We start from the raw sequence: 25320 nt of genomic DNA on the forward strand, positions 1-25320 counted from the left end.
AAAAAAATTTAATCCATAAAAAATGTTGACTCTAGAGGAAATTACCAAACTTATTGGGGGGGGGGCATGTTTGCTGGGTGGTAAGTGCGTGGCTTCCGACCCAAAGGGGTCTTGAGTTAAAATTTCAGTGAAGATTTTAAACTTGGGCTTTCATGACATCCTTGAGTCCACTCAACTCTGATGGGTACCTGACAATAGTTGCGGAAAGTAAAGTCAATAAGTAGTTGTGCTGGCCACATGATACCCATATTAGCCATAGGCCAGAAACAGATGAGCTTTACATCATAACAATAACAACAATATTTCAATCAAAACTAAAGTGTGTATGACCGATATTGAACTACTATGTAATAATCTCAGGCTATACTACCTGCCGAGAGAGTTTACACAATTTTACGTCATAATTGTGCAAATACCACCCACAGCCAACACAGAGAAAGCAACAAAACATATACTAGACATTGTACATGTTATTAGGCCAAAGCGTTCTGATGCTGCCTGACTAGTTATGAGAGATTTCAATCATCTTTCGTTAGCTCAACACTTGCCAACATATAGGCTACTCAATATGTTAATTGTCCCACACGGCACGATAAAACCTTGGACATGTGTTATAGCAACATAAAAATGGCCTACACATCTCGATCGTTATTTCCCCTCGGAGAGTCGGACCACACAATGATCCATCGTACACCCACGTACAAACCGGTTTTAAAAACAACAAAACTCGAAGTACAGTCCATCCAGTCATGGTCTGACGACGCTGTTTTACAGCTACAAAGTTGTCTGGAGCAAACAGATTGGGACATGTTTGTAAACAACTGCCCAGACATAGATGAACTTACCACAACTGTTAATTCGTAGGCTACATCCAGTTCTGTGAAAACATGATTGTACCAAAGAAGAAAACATTCAGTAGTAACAGACCCTGGATGAGCAACATTAAAAATTAACATTCTGTCGACATCGAGAAGTTCATAGAAGTCTATTTATAAAGTGCTGGTTATGAGTGTGTATGTGTTTTTCGTGTGTGGATGTCGTTCGTATGTGCATCTATATTGTGCATCTATATTGTTATTGTACAGTAGTTAGGCTGAGGTTGTCAATTGTAGTCAAACAGAATTTCCATTTGATTGGATCAATACAAGTTATCTTATCTTATATGCCCCATAGATTGCAAGATCTGAAAAAAGGGAACATTGTAACTTGACACAATTCTAGATTAAACTTTGACTTCATAGTCTGATGTTAGATGAAATTCAGGACCTTCAACTGGGGCGGACTGGCTATATGGGCATTCACGCAAATGCCCTGTGGGTGGGCCACGAAGGGCCGCATGGATGCCACTATGGCAAGCATCAAATTGTTTAAGGTTTTATAAAACCTTTTTAATTAAAAGGGCCCTCTGAGCGTTTTTTTTAAACCTTTTACAGACTCAATAGTGTAATACTATTTTAATTAACACATTTTCCGAAATATTGTGATAGCCTACATCCGTAGATAGTGCTTCTACTAGGCTTAATATCCTTTTAGGGTCTATACATTTAGAGTATATTTCTATAAGATTTAGACTTCACTGTATGCATGCCTATCGATACATTATCAAAACTAACACAATGACTTTGAGGACAGGTAGGCTATGGGCCGGATTGTATAGAAATGCCCAGGCACATTTCGACACCCAGTCCTCCCCTGACCGGCAATTAAAAAAAATAAACTCATATGTCGTCTTCTTAATTTGAAAAGTTATTATTGTAGGCCTAATGGACTAGCCCAGACTAATTAGGAGTTGATGGCCGACCATGTAAGGATCCTTACAACTATCTGTTATAAACATTTCACATGGTTTTCTATAGTTATGTTTTGTTTGGTAATGCACAAATTGTAAGACTAATGGGATATGAATTTGCTACTTAGACGAAGTTAATGAATTGGTATGGTAGGGGAAGGTGGGGCTAGTTGTCACAATTTTCACATTTTGATGTTTTAAACATATTCAAAATTCCTTGATTCTCACCAAACTTAACATGCTGTAACATTCAGACAATAACTAGAGTGAATCAAATACACTTAATTTATTTATTTATCAGAGTTATACAACAGAAACGTGGATGGGTTGAGGTTGTGACATCTTGCCCCACACTCGGGTAAGTTGACACAGGGTATGGAGTAAATGTCACATTAAAAAAATCGCCATATCTTGCTTTGTCTTAAGTCTAAAAGAAATAGCACATATATATATAAATATATTTAGTCAAGACTTTGTTCTTGTAGAAGTTTCCTTGACAGGTCGTCGTGAAAGAATGATATATATGTGGAGGTTCTGAAATGTTTAGACCTAACAAGAAAAGCTGTAGGTTTTTCTTCTTCTTCTTCATCGTTCTCATTGTTATTACATAGATGAGGTTGCGTGACAATGTGTTATGCGCCAGGAGGCCCTTTGACTCCGATTTCAGCCTGCTTTTCTTTCTGGGTGTGCTCCTATAGCCTTTGATCATCCAAGATCATCTGCAAGGCAGCAGGTGTTTATTTTCGGAGTTTTCTCTCCTAGATGAACTGCTATCCCCAGCTAACGGGTTTCATCTACCCGGGTTTAGAGTTAGAGCGCCCTATACTTGCTTTTTGCAATCATTTCCCTGGATTTCTGAGATGTTTTTAGTAAATATTCTAACCACTGGAATACTTCACCTCATCCTCCATGACTGCAAACCAGTTAGTCCGCGGCTGTTTATTTGCTATTCACAGCTAACCCTTATATCTAAGGGTCTTTCCCCTATCCGCCACCTGGGGACGCGCTTGGTAGAAGGTGGTAGTTCCCCCAAGGGTTTTTCTTCAAAATAATGTTTATTTTTTCTATGTAATATTTGTAAACTATCTGTTCACTTCTCCCATTAATGCACCCACCTCCAACCTATCTAAATAGTAGGACTAGGGAACTTCTTTCTTAAACTAAATGTTGCGCTCAGAGGGCATATTTTCTGTATGTTGATGCTGGCATAGCCTTTGTAAACATTTAAGGAAAAAGTCGCTTAATACTATTTAGGTAGCATCCATAAAAAAGAATCAATAAAACAAATAATTATTAATAAACTAATATTAATATTTGTTTCAAAATGCTTAATCTTCATTGGGGCGAATTTCCGAACAGTCAAAACAATGATTCCTGATAACTTTAAAATGCGAAAAGGTATCAACTTCATTTTATAACTATTTGTATATGTTTCCATAAACATCTAAAACATAGTTTCGCATTTTTGATAGCGCATCAAATTATACCGATATAGTGTTTGTAACAACTTGCCCGTGTAAAAAAAAAAAAGGGGGAGGGGGGACGCATGTACACCCCTTGCACCTGCCAGCGGGCGTCCATGACCCAGGCACTTGTAAAACAATTGTACGTTTCCTTCTTAATAACTTTAGAATAGTTATCCTTACTGCTTAATTTCATATCAAGGGTATGCAGACTTACTGGAGTCTACAGAGAAAAAAAAAATAGATACAAGAACATCTGACTCATGTGACATGATATACAAAGGGAAATAATAAAATATATAGGTCAGTATGTTGGTCCTTGTTGTGATACGAACACTGTAAATCACTTTGGAGCTCTTTTACTTTTTAAGATTACTGTTAGTAGATCTAAATCTAGCAGTATGGAAAGCAAGGGCGAAAGCTAAGGGCTTGAACCAGTTAGGCTAGCTTAGCAAAAACGAAAGTTAGGTTTAAAAAAAAATAAACAATGCATTTTATAACGAGCAGTAAACAATTTACTGTTCCTATTCTCAAATCTGCTGGTCGACTTATTGGTACGTCAATATAATTAAATAAAGAGTATTAATGTACTTAAAATCAAGAGTTCTAGTCTAGAGACTAGAGAGAGAGTCGCCAGAGAGTTACTCAGTCAGAGTAGAGTAGAGTAAAGTAAGAGTCTCATAAAAGAGTGTAGAGTCAGTGACACTCACTACTCAGTAGACTCACACTATCACTAAGTCACTAGTGTAGACAAGACTACTCGTCTACTGAGACAGTGAGACCGAATAGACTCACTAGATTCTATCTTAGTATCTAGATTCTAGATAGAGATCTAGACTAGCACTAGTGACTAGTCTATTGTGTGTTGATTAATCTAGTGTCTGTATCATTAGACATTAGTATAGTATATTGAGTATATTCTCAATTAAGTATCTAGAGAACTAGTTACTAGTAGAGTCTAGCTAGAGTAGGTATTCTAGATCTAATCATCTATCTTGTCAAGTCAGGGCTAATTAATGATGATAACAATACATTTAGTAACTTTTGAATAAATAGGGGTGTTACTATGTTACACTAGGTATGTCACAAATATTTTTAAAAAATTTGATGATAGATTATCAGACCTGCCTACCTTTACGCAAAATGCGTATTCGTTACGCAACATCTCCCAAAAATGACTGTCAGTACGCATATACGCATTTAACCTGTCGCGTTACGCATTTTGTATCCTTTTTTTTCCCCCTCTCTTGACTAGCTTACAAGCGGTCACAGAGGTCACGCTAAGCCGTCCTATTGGGGGAGGGGGGGGGGGCAGAAAAGGTGGGGGAACACATTGTGTCCAGATTTATACATTGATTGGTTCTTAAAAGAAATTAGATTTAGTATAGAAATGAAGAACGCGAGAGTGAGGGAGTGGCGGGTTGGTACCAGGTTGGTACCGTCAGTTAGCTGATACACCAACGTGACTTTTTTTTTGTTTGTAAGTTCATTAGTAGAAATTAATTATGTTGAATCCCTGATTCCCGTATTCATTTGTATAGAAAAAAAAATCGAAGTGCTATCGATTCAAAACATTGAGTGACATTGTATATATCTAGTCTAGATCTGGATTCTCTACATTACTCTACAATCTAGATCCAATTTAGTGTTAGTTGTAGTATGATTTAGATTGACTAGATCTAAATCGATAACATCTACTTCTATCTAGTCCAGATCTAGACTAGACAATAGACATTCTTAGTCTTAGTATAGAATAGATCAAGGATGACGAGAAGCACCAATAGCCTATTCAACCACCTCTTTCTTAGCTGAGTCACTGAGGGAATCTAAATAGGCTGCAGTTTTATTTTTTTTACCACGATTTCTTGAGTAGATCTAGCATGCTGTTGCATTAGGAGCAATTTTTTTAGATGCACTATACATACCAATCACCTCCTCAGGATCCATATTGTGTAGCCTAGCAGATTCATTCTCAGTGCTCAGCTCATTCCTCACATTCATCCAAAGATATCTTTCATACTGCCTATTGATAACTTCTGCAATTGAAGACAAGCTGGCTTTTATCTTGCTTTTCACTTCCTCATCCTGAGGGCAGAACAAAAGTGTCTCCAAAACAAGATTGTTGACATCAAGGCTTTCATTAAAGAAGTCTAGCTGCCTTGTAAAAACACTGAATGGAAATTCCAAGCACTGATTTACTTGGGCTAGAACCTCTTTAATGACTGAGATGCCCTTAAGATGAGAAATGGTTTGTCCACCAGGTGAAGTTTAAAATTTCTTCATCCAAGGGCTTGTCAACAGTTTCCCTATAAAGCCCATTATATACAGTAGTTTCTTTGCTGTTTCCTTTTTGAGGTCCCCTATATCGTGGTATAAAGCCCTTCAGGAGACCTTCGTTATTTAAAAACTAAGTTAATCCTTTAGGATCTCCCTTTCCATTTTCATAGCGCAATGTATACAACTTGACAACAGCTTAGTTCTGTACAAGTCTAGATCTAGAATAATCTGGATCTACTTTAACTTTAGAACAAGTGGAAAATTGTGGTGTATTCATCTGATATTGTTTTCGATCATCAACCATTTTAGAATTTTAAATCTAACTAAGGAAAATGACAAAAATATTATTATTAATTACATGTCAAGGCTATTAAAATTCTATAAATAATAATGCTAGAAATTATATAGATTCTCTCATATGTATTTAATTTAGTCTATGCTTATAATTTGTTTCCATAGACTCCAGATGCGGAATATCTTGTTCCTCTTGTTTGACGGGATCATTCAAATTACCGCCTAACTATGACAGTAAGTTTATAGCTTGGTGACATTTTTTTTTTTCGTCAAAAGGCAAGAACAAAAAATTATATTAAGGCTCACAGGAAGGGGAGGAGTAAAATTACAATAAATCCAGGTTTTTGTAGTTTTTTTTTTTTATTACTATTATTCCGACTCGACATAATTTTTCTGTCTTAGGATAGCTGTAAAAATCTATCTTAATTCATGTCTAGACCTTGTTTGGTCTTGACAATTTTAGTCATTAAATTGTTACTAATGTTCTGTGTATGAAATGTGTATGAAATGTTAAATATTAATTCTCTTATTTATTAGTTATCTATTTTCCTTGGCATTTAGTGTAGGCTGGGTGTTTCCTCTGGCTTTTTTTTTTTTTTAAATATATAAATATATAGTCCCCGCATTTTAAGGGAGTTTTCGGTCTTGGCAATTGTCTCCAATACTGACATAAAAGGAAACATCTAGGTCTGAAGACTGTAACCGGAATATCCATGGGACAAGGTGGGGTTGGCCAATGGTCCATTCTCCGCCATCCACAGAGCTCTCCAAATGAAACTATTTTGCAGTAGAAAGCTTAAAGTGGACTGTGCCCTGGGTATGCCCTGTGGAATCGTCACATCCTGGATCCAGGCCCCTTCACGATATCACATTCACCAGATCCAGAAAGAAAACACTTCATGATGGATTTATATCTAGTATAAGAATGTAGTGAGACAAGGACCTCCGTCTGGTGTAGTGCAATCCAGACCTCCGTCAAAAAGCACCTAGAGGGGGGGGGAAGGTCCACTATTATTCACTTAGTGAAATGCAAGTGGAAAGGCAGTGGGGTTATTTATTTCTCTTGGTCATTTCCAAGCCCTGATACCCACACAGGGGAGTATCGCCACAGAGTGGAGGTTTGGAGTCAGAGTTTTCCTCCTAGATGGGTTGCGTTATTTAGGCTGACGTGCCCCATCAACACGAAGCTAAACTGGTTTTGAGGCGCCAGTGTTCCACCTTTCATCCCTTCTCCTTTCAGTTTGTAAACAGGTTCCGTCGGATTTTTGGGAAAATCATATGTGAAGGCCAGGAGCTCGATTTGACTGTCAGAGGCATTTAGAGACACAAGCCATGGGAGCATTTCTTGGAAAGTGGGTGCTTATCCCCCACTTTCACCCCCGGCATTGACAGTCCTTTGGAACCTTGTGGCTAATTAGTGGAGGTATGAGAACTACCCCCACAACGGCCTGTGAAATAGACTCCAATATTGAACCTCTTAAGTTAAGGCGCAACAGAGCAGCATTAGAAGCTATTGAGAGATACAGAAGGTTGGAGGATGATCATCCAAATAAATTACTAACACAGAAAAATAGGAAAAACAACCAAAAAAAAGCTAAGGACTCTGATCCAACTTACTGACGAACTAGCCCTAAAACACCACCTACCCAATAACAGAGAAAAAATTACCAGATTTTCAAACATTACACCCGGACTAAACTACAAACAACTATCAAAACACATTTACTAAATAACTCCTTAACAAAAGAATCAAATCCATTGGAGCTCAAAGTAGGCACGCTTGAAACAATTGAAAGCTATCAAAAAACAGCTATCCATATTTATACAGACGGATCGGCTTTCAAAGCCACCATCAATGCTGGTCTTGGTGCCTTCCTGGTCTTCCCTAAAAATAAACACTTTGAGATAAGCGCACCCTGTGGCGATTACTGCTCAAACTTCCAAACCGAAATTGAGGCAATCACCATAGCACTACAGACAGTGGAAAACAAATTATATGAAGGAGTGCAACCACCATCAGATATTGTTGTCTTTACAGACTCCCAATCTACTCTGCAAGCACTTAACAGCAGCACCTCAAACAGCCCAAGAGAGTTGACAACACTCATTGTGATAATCCATCAGATGATATCAAAATTAAATATCAATATCACACTACAGTGGATCCCTGGACACATTGGCATTATGGGAAATGAAAAGGCAGATAAGCTATCTTATATAAGTTCATCTATGGAACAACCAGATAGACCTACCTACCTACCAGATAGAACTACCTCACCCTAAGGTCAATGTTAGTCAACAATCACAAAGAGGAGTGGCTCCACCAATGGGCATCAGGAAACACAGGCAGAGCCATGTACAAAGAAATGACTACGCCTAACAAACTGGACAGTATTAACTTTCTCCCCCGCAAAGAACAATCTACAATCTTCCAACTAAGAACAGGACACACACCACTATTAAATTACCACCTGAACAAAATAAACTTCACACAACTCCCCCTTTGCAGACACTGCGCCCACCCCTTTGAAACCGTAAACCATATCCTCTTTGAATGCCCCTCCCTAATTCACCTTAGGTAGACCATACTTCCACTACAGCCCAACATAACCAACACCCTGTACGGCAGTGGTGAACAACTGAAGAAAACAGCACACTTTTTTTCCTTGGCAGTCTGCAAAAGAACTCACAGCTCAGCAGCAATAAAGCTGGCTAGAAGAAGAAGAATTAGTTATCTATTAGCTAAAACACTGTATTCTTTGCTAGTAGGCTCCCTACTCTTATATGGTTGTGAAAGTTGGATACTGAATGCTGAGGCTGAAAGAATGGAAGCTTTTGAGGGTAAATGCTAAAGAAAAATGCTGGGTATCAGATGACAGGAAAAGAACTCCTCAATACTTTGAAGACATGAAAGCTGAGCTGGTTTGGTCATATTGTAAGACTCACTATCAAAAGCCATTCTTCAAGGTCCAGTAGAGGGAGCACAAAGAAAGGGTCCCCCACAGAAAAGCTGGCTGGTAACATAAAAGAATGGACCAGGCTCTCTTGATATCTTGCTAAGAGGGAAAGTGGAGGGATTTAGTTACGCGAATAGTCACAGCCCCCCTACGATGAAAGTCAATGGGCAGATGAAATGAGTGATTAGCTTTATTGATAGATCACAAAATACTGTACTCATTGTGTACTCATAATAAATTTGTCAACTTTTTTTTTTAAATATTTCAAAGAATGTAACAGACTTGAAAGTTCAAAATGATGTTTAGCTTCTCTGTGTTGAATCTTCAAACAACTGTGATTATATGTAAATCTTTTCTTTCCAGATGTTGCTTTCCCAGAGCGCAGAAGGTTAAAAATGATTGACAAAGTTCCTCCCATTGACCCTGGTATCAGACCACCTAAGATGATGAGAGATCTGCACCAAATGAGAGGCCCAGAGTTAATTCAGAACAAGTTACTGTATGGAAACTTTGGATTACAGGTCATCATATATATGTAAAAAAAACAACAACAAGTATTAGTACAAAATTATTCGTTTATTCAAAGTAACAAAAAAGAGAAGAGACTACTAAGTGTGCAATGTATACAAAGGACCGTCTATGTTTCAGAGTCAAGCACTGTCCTTTCAACCCACTCACTCTTACTGCTATAGAATTCAGTGTGTGTTTTAGACTAGTGTGTTAGGATGCAATGGAAAGTTACCAGCATTTCTTTCCACTTCTGCCTATGCAGAGCTCTTCATGTCTTGGTCAGAACGAGAAAATCTGATGTGTACTTTTTCTTTCCCTAACAATTTCCAACAAAACTGAAAATATTGCTGGGTATAAGATCTACCCAGGAATTAAGTTTTTTAAACCTTGCTTTTTTTTTTTTTTTTTTTTTTTTTTTTTTAAGTTATTTAAAGTAGAACTTTTTTATGTATATATTATATTATATATTTTTTTTGTGCTATATTATCTGGAAATAGAGTTTTCTTATTAGATCTACTGCGAGAAAAATATTGTTGTTGTTTTTTTAAGCACTGACACAATAGATTTAAAATATTTACTAGATCCTGTTGATCTTGATTAAATAAAGCAGGGTTCCTTCTAATGTGTCAGTTTGTTTCAAGTCTTCAAGCTGATTGGGAACTAATTGATAATATTAATTGATTGCTTGTTTTAGATATAATTCATTTGACTTTTATATTTTATAGAATCTAGACAAAGTCTAGTTTCTATACCTAAATATTTTATCTAGTATTGCATTTTACGAAATCAGGTGACACACATTTATGTAAACTTAGATTTAGAAGTAAGATCTTAATAGATCTAGATGTAGTCTAGATTCCATATGTGACTAGGTGTGTACAAGATCCATAACTAAATAATCTAGATCTATATCTAAAGTAGATATAATTATAGATTTAGACTATCTTATTTTATACCATACAGTTACTTAAAAAAAAAAAGATGACTACTAACTACATCTAGTAGCACTTAATCTATACATAGGCTACTAAATGTAGATCAACTCAAAAGCAGCAATATCCACCATCATATAAATAGTTTTATTGGTATCCTTTCTAATTCTTTTCATGGGTCAAAGTTGGCTATTCTAGCTTTATATAGGTAATAGGTCTAGATCAAGTATTGCGCATTCAGGACAGTACAGTTCCATGGGTTTGTTAAAATACCTTTTAAATAATCTATGCATGTTTAAACCAATCAACTGTTAATGAAGCTAGACTAGATTCTAAACTTAAATTCAATTTTTTTGTAAACCACCAAATTCAAGAGAAAGTTATTTTGTGATGAAAGTGAGAATGGCAGAGGTTTTATTGGCAGAAAGGGTGGTTAAGCTTAATCTCTCTCTCTTCGCATGACAAAGGGAATTAAACTAATGTTCCCTGATTCTAACATTGCAGAGAGTGTCATCTGTGGCAGATCTAAACTTGTTTATAGCTACTGTTATAGTCACTAGTGATTAAGCTAGGTTCCATTAATAAATTTACAGAATCAAATCAGGGACATTCAAGGCTGGGTGTGTTATATTTGTCTAAAACCCTAGCTTCTGCTACTGCATCAAATGTGATTAAAAAGGTTGTTTGTTTGTTTTTTTTTTGTTTTTTTTTTTGGATTGGTGGGGGGGGGGGGGGAGGCCCAAGTTGTTCATAATTGTATCAATATAGACTGCTAATTTTGTAAATGTCATTATCGAGGTTGAATTTTTTTCATTTGTCAACAGTGAAAAGTTTCATTATCAAGTTTGACTTGCATATTTGTTGAACTATAAAATGTCTCATTCTCAAGTTGAACTAAATAGCTTAAAATTTCCTTATTAAATGTTTAAACTGAGCTTCATTGTATTTGTGTACGTATTGCTTCCAGGCTGTAACTGGAGGAAGAATATCTCATAAAGACACAGAGGCTGTGCGTCAGATTATCGTGAAACAAATGGACGAGCGCTACATGTTTGCTGTCTGGAGATTTAACCATCTGTGGCAAGCTGTCAGCCGTAAAGGTCAGGGAAGAAGAATGGGCGGTGGAAAGGGTCCTATCGATCATTATGTCTTTCCATTTAGGGCAGAGAGGGTAGTACTAGAGATGGGAGGACGCTGTGAGCTAGTGGAGGTGTACGACGTTCTAAAGGCTGTAAGTAGTTGTCCTTTTTTTTTTTTTACTTTATTACTTTAGTCCTTTTTTTTTTTACTTTATTACTTTAGTCCTTTTTTTTTTTTACTTTATTACTTTAGTCCTTTTTTTTTTACTTTATTACTTTAGTCCTTTTTTTTTTTACTTTATTACTTTAGTCCTTTTTTTTTTACTTTATTACTTTAGTCCTTTTTTTTTTTACTTTATTACTTTAGTCCTTTTTTTTTTACTTTATTACTTTAGTCCTTTTTTTTTTACTTTATTACTTTAGTCCTTTTTTTTTTTACTTTATTACTTTAGTCCTTTTTTTTTTTACTTTATTACTTTAGTCCTTTTTTTTTTTACTTTATTACTTTAGTCCTTTTTTTTTTACTTTATTACTTTAGTCCTTTTTTTTTACTTTATTACTTTAGTCCTTTTTTTTTTTACTTTATTACTTTAGTCCTTTTTTTTTTACTTTATTACTTTAGTCCTTTTTTTTTTACTTTATTACTTTAGTCCTTTTTTTTTTTTACTTTATTACTTTAGTCCTTTTTTTTTTTACTTTATTACTTTAGTCCTTTTTTTTTTACTTTATTACTTTAGTCCTTTTTTTTTTTTACTTTATTACTTTAGTCCTTTTTTTTTTTACTTTATTACTTTAGTCCTTTTTGATAAGTTACATATTATACAATACAGTTGTTTTGTTCATTAAAATAATATTCTATACCTTTTGAAATACATTTATAATCAGCTTTATCCTGTACCACTTTTTAAAAACAAAGTTTGGGGGGTAAAAATAAACAAGCAAGTATAAATACTAGCGGCATGTACATCTTCTAGAGTAAATGCACGCATGCATTCAAATTGCAGCTGCTCTGCTTCTCATTCTGATATTGCCATCTATTGGAGCAGATCATGTAAAGCTCATCTGTTTTTATGACCGATGGGTAATGAGGGTGCCATGTGGCCAGCACAATGAACAACTCCACTTTCTCTGCTCTGTCTGCATCAGGTATGAGAAAATATACAGGCTGCAACTGGGTTTGCGTAGTCATGTAAAACACTGCACTCGTCCTTTATCTCCGGAATAAAAGACTATGCCGTTATTATTATTAGAGTTGGGTGGCCCTTAAAATCCCAAGAATCAGTTGGGAAGCCAAGTGCTTTTCCAATCAACTTCTGAGTGTAGATAGAACCCTTTACAAATCTTATACTTTGTCTGATAAAAATCTTGTACATGTTATTTCTCACACTTCCCATTCTTGGATCAATCTGAAATTTTGCACAATTATTCTTGGTCAATGACAATTCATGAATCGATCAAACAATTAACCAATTAGTTAATTCATTAGAATTCGAGCTCCCTTGATAGTGGCCAAGCATTTTATACCACTCAGCCAAACACACCTTTTTTTGTTTTGTTTTAATAAAGGCCTTTAAAGATATGGTGAAAAATAAGTATTAATGAGAATTGTTGCCTCAAAAACCTGTAGAAAGCACAAACAATGAGATGAACACTGGAAAATATCCTACAATATTAAGTCATGTGTATTTTTATATTACATTGACTTATTAAAAAAAAACACTTTTTATTCACAGAATTATGATCATAACTTTCCTTCAGTGAATGTTCTGAAATAATTTTTTTAATGCTTTAATTTTTTTAATTATTTTATTATATTTTTTTTGTTTTTTAGATTCAAAAAAAGTTGGGCTTCAGGACACGAATCATCACTCACGACTCTGTGAGGAAGAGGGAAGAGAAAGAGAAGTGGGTAGAGGAGAACAACATGAATCCGTTCACTTTTAAATTCTGTGTGCAGAACAATGTTCTTGGATGTAGCAAGTATTTAAATAGATATGATTACATGTGGTTTGGGAAGTATCTGTGAGAAAATGTTAGTCAACCTTCAAAGTATAAATGTGCCAATCAATGTGTAAGTCTACAGTGTGTCACATGGCTGAATTTCATAACAAAATAAAATTTATTTTATTCAAAATGACTGGCAGTTATTCTGTTAACAATTTTAGTGAACTATATTTAGCACAAAAATAGTAAATTACAATATTTCTTGCATAGTTTTCTGGACATAAGATTCCTCAAGGCAAACTTATGAGCCTAGAATCTATCCTCGTCTACATTGACATAGATTTGGCCAATTGCTATTGCCCAGATTTTTCTAAGGCTTTTGACAAAGTTCACCACCAAAGTTTGCTTAAAAAATTAAAATATTTAGGCATTGATGGGCCATTGCATCAGTGGATTAAAAATTTTCTGATAGGGAGAGAACAAACTGTAATAATAAATGGTTCTAAATCAACACCAATAACAGTAAACTCAGGCGTACCTCAAGGAACAGACTTAGGTCCACTACTATTTTTAATTTACATAAATGATTTACCAAATTGCATTTATTCAGGAACAAAAGTCAGATTATTCGCAGATGATTGCATATATAGAACAAAAAAACAACACAAGATAAAGACATTTTACAAAGAGATTTAGATGAATTACAGAAATGTGAATCAAATTGGAGCATGCCTTTCCACCCAGAAAAATGTCAGTTATTAAGAGTAACAAAAAAACTAAAACAAATTAATTCAACTTATCTTTTTCATGGCAAATAAGTAACACAGTCTAAAAACGCAAAATACCTAGGTGTTATGATTAATGAAAAACTGTCATGGAATCCCCATATTGATGAAACTATCAAAAAATCAGACAAAGCATTAGAGTTTATTAAAAGAAATTTCTTTAAATCAAATAAGAACATAAAACTAAAATGTTATTTAACCTTGGTTAAGCCAGTAATAGAATATGCATCCTCCGTTTGGGACCCCTCAACTCAAGAAAACATTAAGAAACTGACACAAAATAGAGCAGTGAGATTCATAGCAAACGAATATTCACATTTGACTAGAGTAACACCTTTAGTAAAATCACTAAATTTAGAAAGCCTTTCAGGACAGAAGACTCAAAAGTAAAGTAGCCATTATACATAAAACACTGAACCATAATCTTCAAATACAAAAACAAAATTTAATAAAATACTGACACAAAGATAAAGGCACATTCCTCATCCCATATGCTAGGACAAATTTGTACAAATACTCCTTCTTCCCTAGTGCTATTAGAGCATGGAATGGGTTGCCTGAGCTAGCCAGGAAAACCAGTGACTTGGCAGAATTTAAGTCATTGGATAATATGCATGACTAAATGCATGACGCGTAGGACGTAATCATCTTCTTTTTTGAAGTAACGTCTGTATCTAGTATCTCTCTCAAAGGACAATATAAATACACAACATATAATGAAGCTTCATCTGAAAGGTTACTACAGATGTGAAGCAAAGTGACAATGCAATGTTCCATTTAGAGTAGAAATAGGCAGGCAGCACTCGGGACCACATTTTGAAGGAGAGAAATACAAAATGAAGGGGGGGGGGGCTAACAACGCTGCCCCGGCCCCTTCCTTGCCCTAGTGGTTAGTAGGTGTAGTAAATAAAACATGTCAGTTTGCTCTCTCTCTTTATCACTTTCTATCTCTCTTTATCTCTCACTTTCTAGCTCTCTTTCTCTCTCACTTTATTTCTCTCTTTATCTCACTTTCTCTCTTTATCTTGCTTTTTTTTTATCTCGCTCTTTGTTTCGCTTTCTGCCTCTCTTTACCCCCTCGCTTTCTATTTCTCTTTATCTCTCAATTTCTGTTTCTCTTTATCTCACTTATATATATATATATATATATATATATATATATATATATATATATATATATATATATATATATATATATATATATATATATATATATATATATATCGCTTTCTCTCTTTTATCTCTCTCTTTATCTCCCTTTCTCTTTCTTTCTCTCGCTTTTCATCTTTCTATCGCTTGCGCATGCTGTCTCTCTCTCTAACGTAATATCAAACTGATTCTAGTGATCGATCTGTTTCCCTCTCTTAAAACTAAAAGATCTTGTAGACATCAAACTATTACGTGTAAAAGCTGGCACACCACTTGTGTCTAAGACAAGAACCTTAAACTCCCAGCGGAACCAAGGAACTGACCTGTCCAAATCATCCTTGTATGTCCCCGCTCACGTGGGAATTGAGTGGAAATGAGGTGGCAGATACAGAGGCAAGGAAAACCATTTTAAGAAATGACTCTTTGATATCACACACTCGGATCTGGGACAATTCACAACAGCTGTCTGCTAGCGAGTCAGACGTACACAAGCTACATAACTTTATTTAAAAAAAAGTAAAAGTCCCCATACGGGTTTCATTCATCGTGGAATAAGAATAACTAGTCGACCGGCGGCGTAGCATACGCCGCTATTTTGCAGGCCACTGCAGCCTATGCGACCGCAGTGGGCCCCTCACTTTCATAGGACCCGCGATAATTCTAGGTTTTAAAACTTATATAACAGATTTCCTGCGGCCTCCTGTCGATTTACCAGGAGCTGGATATCTCCTGAAATTGCAAAATATACGAAAAAGTCCTGGAAATATCCGGAAATTATTAAAATCTTTTGAAAACTCATACATATCTCCTGAAATATATAGACGAAATTGTCATTTTGGGGTGTCATTAAATATTGAAAACGCCAATCCTACGCGCGATAAAAAAACGGCATTATGCAATACCCGTAATTGTGGAATTTAGCGAAAGAAGCTTCTCGCTCCTCAAACTAATGAAGAATTAATTGAGGTCAACTATTCTCGTAGATAGATTGAAACATTTGTAATTCTCTTCTGTGTCAGCTAAGGCAAGTTGGCGCCTAATCTGGTCGTTAAAGATCATTCAGAAGAAACATTTGAACCAGTTTTTCTACGCATTTAGACACAATGGAAGTAAATGAAACAGGTCTATAGTCATTCATTTCCTTTGGTTTGGAAACCTTTGGCACAGGTACAATTATGGATGACTTCCACACAGGTGGTATATCGTGGTTTAGTAATGAAGTGGAAAAAATCTCTAGGAAAGACTCAGCTAGTTGTTCAGCACATTCTTTTAAGATTCCCCCCTTTTGTTCCATCAGGCCCACCAGCTTTCATTGGGTTGACGTTTTCGAAAATGTTGCAGACTTGCTCTTCAGTAATCACTAATTCTAAACAGTTGTTATCAACCACAGACCTATATATAATATACATAGGTCTGTGTTATCAACACTTCCATTCTTTAATACACCGGATACATTAAAAAGGCTATTTATAGATTTCCCGCCGGCGCCATGTATGAAAATGTCCATTATGCTAGTTTTATAGCCTTTGAGTTAATGACACGTTTTATCTTATACATTTCCAGCCTACTTTTAAAAGTGTATTTGTGTGTGTGTGTGTGTTCGGGGCTGGCAAGTGACTGGTAACTGACGTTATACGTAAATATAAAGTGCATCCTAGTGTAAGACAAGACTCACTGTCTAAAGTCCTCCTTCAAGGCACAGTGGAGGGAGCAGGAAGAAAGGACCGTCCGAAGAACATCTGACTAGAATGTATACAAGAATAGACCGGCCTCTCTCTTGATATTCTATTAAGAACAGCTGCTGAGAGGGAAAAGAGGAAGGATTTGGTTACGCGAACTGTCACAGCGCCACCTACGACGTAAGTCTAGGGACAGATGATGATGATGTTGATGATGAGTACATGCTTTAGACCAGTGGTTCCCAAACATTTTCGTTAACGGAACACTTCGTGCATTCTGAGTATTTAGCGGAACACTTCGCGCATTCTGAGTATTTAGCGGAACACTTGGTTAATTTTTTTTTAGAAAGATTAATTCACGGGGTGGTATAAGTTAATTTTTCCAGTAGTTCGCGGAACACCTATTCAGACCTCGCGGAACTCTAGGGCTCTGCGTAACAAAGTTTGGGAAACACTGTTTTGGAAGTAGAAGTTTTAATGACTTAACTGGCACAACATGGCTCTAAAGAGAGTTGATATTCATTATAAAACCAAATAACATCTTTCGCAGTTACATAAAAAAGTAACACCCCAAACTATCGACGATACATCAGATCTATGATTTGATTTTAGGCACATCGGCACAATTTAGGCCATGTTGCGCCTGCACAATCAGATCTATATTAAAAACACAAGAATATAAAGTGTCAAGGGAAGATAGACCCTCAATCTAATTTTTTAGTTTGTCAGAAATAGGGGGAACAACTGGCTATAAGTACAGCGATAAACTACTAGCAAAGACGACAGATGCTACAACACTACAGACCAAAGTATTAGCGGTATCGACTGGAGGACGGCACTCATTCACAGCGACATTTGCACGCTAATCGATACCCGCCGACTTCGAATTCGAGTTCCATTGGACAGCCCCCCCCCCCCTCTTCCCCATCCAATCCACTGAACGCTGGGCGAAAAAGAAGGGCGGTAACGCAATGTCAACATTGGGGAGTTTTTCGATTCTGTTCTAAAAGGGCACGTGTAAAGGAAAGAGTCGTCCAACTTTTTGGATGTCTGACGTCTTTCCATTCATCTGAAGGAATTTATTTTACAAGACTAGTTGTTACGCTTTCAACATCACTAAATAGTTGCAGCTGACTTGCTTTATCGCAGCAGATCAAAGTGTTGAGTGTCGTTCTATTTTTAATAAGCAGGGAGTTAACTGGAAGAACTGATTGGGTGAGTGCTTTCCCTTTAAGCTATTTATTGACACATCGCGAGCTGCAGAGTAATGTACATCTGATTGATCTCCAATGATAGCCATAAGTCTTAAAATAAACTTGAGTTCGTTTTAATGTGCTCTGCTTCACTAAAGTAGTCCTCCTAGATTTTATTTCTGTAATATGTTGACTAAATCTAAGTAAGCAACGCATTTCTCGTTAGATTGGAGGTAGAGAACATTGACAATATTTCTAGTCTAGTAGACCATCATTAGATGTACACCAGTATGTCAGATCTTAAAATATTAACTAACATCCTAAGGCAGGGGTTCTCAACCTGTGGGTCGAAACCCCCTTGGGGGTCGATTGACAATTTGTCAGGGGTCGTTTAAGACCATCGAAAGTATGGCCTAATCTAAAATGTAAAACTTGACACATACATGTTTTTGTAACAACGGAAATTACTATTTTTATTGTTATTCGAAGATAGATGCAGCAGACAGCAGAATCAGAATTCATTTCAAACATTTTAATTGTCGCAGCAGAACAAATTTCAACAGTTTAAAAGTAAATGCGCTTAATGCATAAGCCTGGTCGTGTTGTAAAGCTCTGGTATGTCCTAACCCTAAGGTCAAGAGTCATTATTAATCTTCAATAATAATAAGATATAAGTGAAGTTTAAGGTTCGCCACTTATAAAGTTCGTATTTGGTTTCCTGTAATAATACTAAAGTGTTAAATCTGTAATATGTGAACCAAAATGTGTACGTTTTGAAAAAGGTTGAACAGTGCATCCATAAATTTGAATTTTAATACGTAAACTTTGTATAGAAATGCATAACGTATTGGACAACATGAACCTTGGATGAACTTCTAATGTTAGTAGGGCAGAAAAGCATGGGCCTCTCGTAGTGCTCTGGTAAGAAACTCTGTTGTGGGCCTCCCATAGTGCTGGTAAGAAACTCTGTTGTGGGCCTCCCATAGTGCTGGTAAGAAACTCTGTTGTGGGCCTCCCATAATGCTGGTAAGAAACTCTGTTGTGGGCCTCCCATAGTGCTGGTAAGAAACTCTGTTGTTGAACGTAGTGTCTCATAGCCTCCATGGAGTTCAAGTGACCCTTCAGTTGTCTCCCCGCAGCATTTGGACACTCTCGTAAGACATTCACCCACTGTTTCCTCTGCCTGCCCCATCAGTTTGTACGTCAATTGTAGCGAAGTTATTTAAGTCGAATTATCAGTGATGCCATTTGCTAATGCTTTGCGGACAAAATTTCATCAAACTTTCCAAATTACTTAACATCCCATTTGCACCTGCCAGAACTCCAATGAAAGTCAAAAGTGAAAATGTTTAGGAAACAGAAATAGTTTATTGAACTCAATAAAGATGCAGCAAACAATTTCTCTATTACAGACATCTGGATCAAGTGTTTGTAGTCATGTCCCAATTTGTCTGTGTTTTATTTTCTTCTTCAATTTGCAATAATACATTATTTGCATAACAGCCTGTTCATTATCATGTCTAAATACAGTAAAACGTCACATGTGTATTGTTACGTTTTCATATTGGATGAGACTCTTTAGACATGTAAACGACAAATCACAGTTTATAAATACTTTAATCTTTATTAACACTGGAAACACTTTCTTGTTCATAGTCCTCCATTTCGGTTCTTCTTCTTTCAACACGCAATCGCACCATTTCACATTCACACTAAGATGCGCACGTAACACCCCCCCTGTTTAACAAGTTCGATGTACATCGAACGTCCAAAATACAAATCACTGAATATATTATCAGACTATTCCAAGTTAAAAAAAATCGGTAACATATAAAACCATAATGTAATAACTAAACAAACTCAAACACAATGTCATGTTAATACCAATACAATTCCAACATGGAATAACAATTATATTCATCACAATAATAACTGTTATTATGAGCAATTGAAACCACTTCTGTTAACATATATCTTTAAGTAATCATATTTCTATTAATACAACTCCCCACTCATAATTTTATGCCTGTACAAACACCATCATTCCAGTCGCAATCACATAGTTAACAAACAAGGTCTATCTTGCTCCATGTATATTGTAGCCTCAACAACATGACCCAGTTTATAACTAACAACACTCCTCATAGGCTACCATAGATTTAATCATTTAATCCAATGCTATTTACGTCTTAGTATCCTCAGGCCTATATAATAATTCCAGTCTTCACGTTTCTTTTTATGTATTTCTACCACATCATTTCGATAATTTTCTTACAAATGTAATTTTAATAGAATAATTATAATCCAACAGAACCACACATAATTAAATACATTGTGCAACATCTACGTATCTACTTTCCAGTATTTATACTCTTTTACATTTCCTATGTAGCCTTTACAAACTTCTATAATGTAGTATCCTTAACCTATATGTATATGTAACAACAATATTTACTTCATTACACATATATTTATTCATTGTAGAATAGAACAATAATTAGTGTCCACCAGTCCTACCTTTTCTAATCATATCTATATAATTCTAACATTATTGACATGCCATCCTTTCCGCTTCCCTCCTTTGCAATGATGTCCCATTGTGATCCTACTACCGAATGATCTAGCTGTACTGTTTTCTAGGCTGCTAATATCCCTCTCTTTTCTCGTATACGCCTCTCCACTATTGTACCTTGATTCCTTAATTCTAATTAACTGTTGACACTGTCTTCTAATATGCCCCCTTCTCCCACAATTAAAGCATAAGATGTATGGACTTGTACGTCTATATGTGGGTTTAAATCGCTTTCCCTGTACCACTGATTGCCTTACTTTACTTTGATTTGGACCCATTCCTATTGCATTGCTTTCTACCTTATCTGTTAATTCTTTCTTCTCGTGTTCTCTGCTACCCATGTCATCTGATGTATGAGATCTTATGTCTTCTTCCACATCCCCATTTCTACCTCGCGTAAACTTTATCCCATAATATTTCTTCCAATTCTCAATCTCCCTTACTGAACATATTTTCACCCCATGAATATTCCCAATAATTAAATCTATCTCACCCTGATCTACAACACAAGCTTCCACTGTCCCCTTAAAATACGGTGTGTCTATACTAACTTTAGCAATCGGTAATTGTACAATATTCCCATTAAACATAACACACTTCCTAGATTCGCCTGTATATTCATGGTCTTCCACTAAATCCTTATTCACTCCAATAATAGTGCTCCCTGTATCCCTGATGGTCTTGGCTGCCTTGTTCCCTACGAATGTCTGAAAAATCTCCAATGTTCCAGTATCAGATGACAATGATAAGCCTTGCTCTATTCTACCTTTCTCCCAGTCCTTTCTTTCCTGTCTGTTTCCTTGATATCTTCCGTTGCGGCTATCATTTTGTCTTTCATATGTACCACTTCTATACTGTCTATCCTGTGTCTCCCTTGTTCTGTGAGAGTTATTCTGTGTCTCACATGTTCTGTTAAAGGCAACTATTTCTTCTATATCACTGCCTCTAGATAATTTCTTCTCGGGATGTGCCACTTTATAAGCCCTTATCAGTCTTACTATGTCTTCTATGGATTTCGGTTTCCTCTCCAACAGAAATATTTTTAATTCCTCCTGACACTCGTACATCACTTTGTCCAGCATAAGAAATGTCTTAAGACTGTCAAAGGTTTTTTCTACCTCAGCAGTTTCTATCCAGTTATCGAAATGGCTGCTCATTTTGTCCAGGAAGGTCTGCGGGTCATCCTCTGGTTCTATCTCACAATTAACAAACTGTTGGCGGTAGAAAGCTTCTGTTTTCCCGAAAGTTCGAAGTAGTTGTTCTTTCACAATGCTGTAGTTACCCTGGTTCATACATATTTTTGAAGGCACCTCCGCTGTAAATGATCTCGACAATAAGAATGTCCATTTGTCTTCAGGGTATTCCAATTCTCTCATTTCTATTTCGAACTTCTTCAAAAAAATGTCTATGTCCATTTTGTCTTCGTTGAATATCAAACCTTTATATTTTGCCAGTTTATTCCCTGTAGAGTCACTCTTTCTTTTATCATTCTCTTTTCCTTGGTCTGTTTTTAACTTTTTCTCTGCTGTCTCTTTTTCAAACGCTAATCTTTCTCTTTCAATGGCGACTAATTCGTTTTTCTTCTCCTTTTCAATGGCTATCTTTTCTCTTTCTCTTTTGTCCTCCTTGTCTAATCTTTCCTTTTCTTTTTCTCTTTCTCTTTTGTCCTCCATCGATAATCTCTCCTTTTCTTTTTCTCTTTCCATCGCTAATCTCTCCTTTTCTTTTTCTCTTTCCATTGCTAATCTCTCCCTCTCCATCAACCTTTCTTGTACGTACTTCCTTAGTTCTGCCCCTTCAAGCTCCAACAACCTTCCCTCTTCTTTCACAACGCTGCTACCTCAGCCTTGTCCGCCATTTTCTATTACTATTAATCGAATTGAATAGTATCCTGTCACTAGATCTAGACTATATAATATGATATCTCTACTGTCTGTTGACAGGAGATCAACTGTGTATAAAGGACTACGTAGGTTTTACCTTTGCGTTGGGCGCCACTTGTTACGTTTTCATATTGGATGAGACTCTTTAGACATGTAAACGACAAATCACAGTTTATAAATACTTTAATCTTTATTAACACTGGAAACACTTTCTTGTTCATAGTCCTCCATTTCGGTTCTTCTTCTTTCAACACGCAATCGCACCATTTCACATTCACACTAAGATGCGCACGTAACATGTATGCTATGTGAATAATATGAATTAGAAATAGTAAGATAAATAAATGCATATCTTAAAGAGATATTATAAAGAGAATATAATTACATATTGTTTCATGATTAAACATAAAGCTTTGGCAATGAAAATCAGATTTACTGTTGGGGGGGGGGGGTCGCGGCATAGTGAAGAATTGTAAAAAGGGGTCGCCGAGCAAAAAAGGTTGAGAACCGCTGTCCTAAGGGTAAGGTCGAGAGAGCGAGCATCCAGCACGAGCCGCCCATGATTATAATGATGATATGATACTGTACTTTCATGAAGACCGTGAGTTAATCTACAAGGCGAGTTGACTGTCATTAACGAAAAAAAATCGGAAACTTAAGTGGCATTAGGATGGAATGGGGGGAGGGGAATGAGGAGCCGCCCCAGGTCTCCTCCCTTGAAGGGGGCTCATGCTTCAGAAATTTGTGCAAATAGTTAGTTCAATAATGAACTCTGTTTTTCTAATTTTAGAAATTACAGACTTTCCAAAATAGAAGATAAATATGTCATAGGCGTATCCAGTTGTTAATCTAGTCGTGCTTGTTACTTAGAGACTTAAACTCTGCAAAGTCATAGCTTTTCATGGCTGATTCAGGCAACCCATTGAATGCTAGAATGGCACTTGGAATTAAGGGTCACTTTAATGAATTTGTGCTAGCGTATGGAATAAGAAATGTGTCTTTATCTTTGTGTCTTACTGAATTTAATATTACGTTGTGTTTTTATATTTGAAAGATTTGGGTTTAGTGTTTCTGTATTATTGCAACTTTACTGTTTTGTCTTCTGTCCTGAAGTGTCCCTAAGTTTAGTCATTTTACTAATGGTGTTACACTAGTCAAATGTTGATAATCATTTGCTATAAATCTCGCGACTCTATTTTGTGTCTGTTCTAGTCTATTTTTTGCAAATCTCATATTAATTCTGTCTGTCTGGGTGGACTTTTCTCCAGCTTCTCATTCTCGAATCAAGTTGAAATTGTGCAGTTATTCATTGTCATTGACAACACATGAATCAATCACACACAAAATTAACCCAATCAGTGCTGATTAATTAATTTTGTTTTATATAGAAAGTAGCAGATAGACCTTTCAATATTGAGAGACAATGCAGCACTTGAACGATGGTCTCCCTTCACTCAATATACTTGGCAGAATTTAAGTCATTGGTTAATATGCATGACTGAATGCATGACGCGTAGGACGTAATCATCTTCTTATCTTATCTTATATGATACAGACGTTACTTTAAAAAAGAAGATGATTACGTCCTACGCGTCATGCATTCAGTCATGCATATTAAACAATGGCTTAAATTCTGCCAACTCATTGGTTTTACTGTCCGCCTCAGGCAGCCCATTCCAGCAATAGGAAAGAAGGAGTATTTGTACAAATTTGTCCTAGCATATGGGACGAGGAATGTGCCTTTATCTTTGTGTCTTTCTGAGTATTTTTGAAGTAACGTCTGTATTATATAAGATCATTGGCAAAAAAACAAACCCCATTTGGGCAGTTGTTTGAGACAAACATCTATAAAAAAAGCTAACAAGATCCTCGAAATAAAGAATCACCCTTTGTGTCAGGATTTTGTGATTTTACCATCACAAAAGAGATACAAGACACCGATGGCAAAGACAAACAGACACAAACACTCTTTTGTTCCCCTGGCAATCAAATCATTAAATAAGAACAATCTGGTATAAACTTTGTCACATGTAAATTATGAGTGCGTCTGCTGTGAATCTACACTTTGGTTTCTTATAGTTATAATGTTTTTTGTTTGGTGTAATGCACAAATTGTAAGACAAATTTCCATACGGACAATAAAGATTATTATTATTATATAAGATAATATACGTTTGCTTTTATAAAAGTACTTTTTATGTTTTGCTTGTTTGTGAGATTAAAGTAGACGAGAGTATGTTGATAAAACAGATGTAGAATGCAACGAAAAGTCACGTGACACACACGCTTATAAAAAGACGTATTAACATCATGAATACACGTTTGAAATTTCTAACGAAAATTCCACTGACCTATATAGACCATCTCGGTGCCTATCTGTCAAGTCAATAAGTCTAACTTAGCAGTTAATTAATGTTGGATATAAGAAGAATGTTTGAGATCCACTTCTCGGTAAATGATGGAAATAGTACTTTTTTATTTCTAAGAGTAATGTTGCATGAAATAGGCCTTGCATGAAATAGGCAGAAATAGGCCTATTATAAGTATTTGTATCTGCCTCTTTTTGGTGAACCAAGCGTTGCCAACTTTAAATAGGTTCTTTTTTTATATACATTTCATGACCTTAACAGAAAATACATTTCTTTTATTAAAAAAAAAAAAAGATTCCGTTGACTTTTTGAAAATTAGTTATTGAAATATTTTGCTTAAAAACTAATTTAGCTTGCCTTCATAAAGAAACAAATCAAAAAGTTTATTTACTATTTGAACGAAATTTGTTCAAATATTTTACTGACATTTTAAATTGCTTTATTA

General features: G+C 35.9%; 2 protein-coding genes across 2 annotated transcripts in view; both read left to right on the forward strand.

Moving 5' to 3' along the window:
- Positions 1–3627: 3627 nt before the first annotated feature.
- On the forward strand, positions 3628–13435 carry LOC106072467 (39S ribosomal protein L16, mitochondrial-like). The gene is made up of 5 exons (XM_056007000.1): positions 3628–3806; positions 5989–6057; positions 9144–9301; positions 11190–11453; positions 13133–13435. Exons 1-5 carry the CDS (start codon positions 3740–3742, stop codon positions 13325–13327), a joined length of 753 nt encoding a protein of 250 aa, XP_055862975.1. The 5' UTR covers positions 3628–3739; the 3' UTR covers positions 13328–13435.
- Positions 13436–17799: 4364 nt separating this feature from the next.
- LOC106074487 (uncharacterized) overlaps positions 17800–25320 on the forward strand; it is a 139243-nt gene continuing 131722 nt past the window's right edge. Inside the window, exon 1 of the mRNA XM_056006447.1 lies at positions 17800–18073. The gene's annotated coding sequence lies outside the window, so the exon portion shown is untranslated. The remainder of the gene's footprint in view (positions 18074–25320) is intronic.

This window comes from Biomphalaria glabrata, chromosome 12 (assembly GCF_947242115.1).
Source record: "Biomphalaria glabrata chromosome 12, xgBioGlab47.1, whole genome shotgun sequence".
NCBI classification, from domain to species: Eukaryota; Metazoa; Mollusca; class Gastropoda; family Planorbidae; genus Biomphalaria; species Biomphalaria glabrata.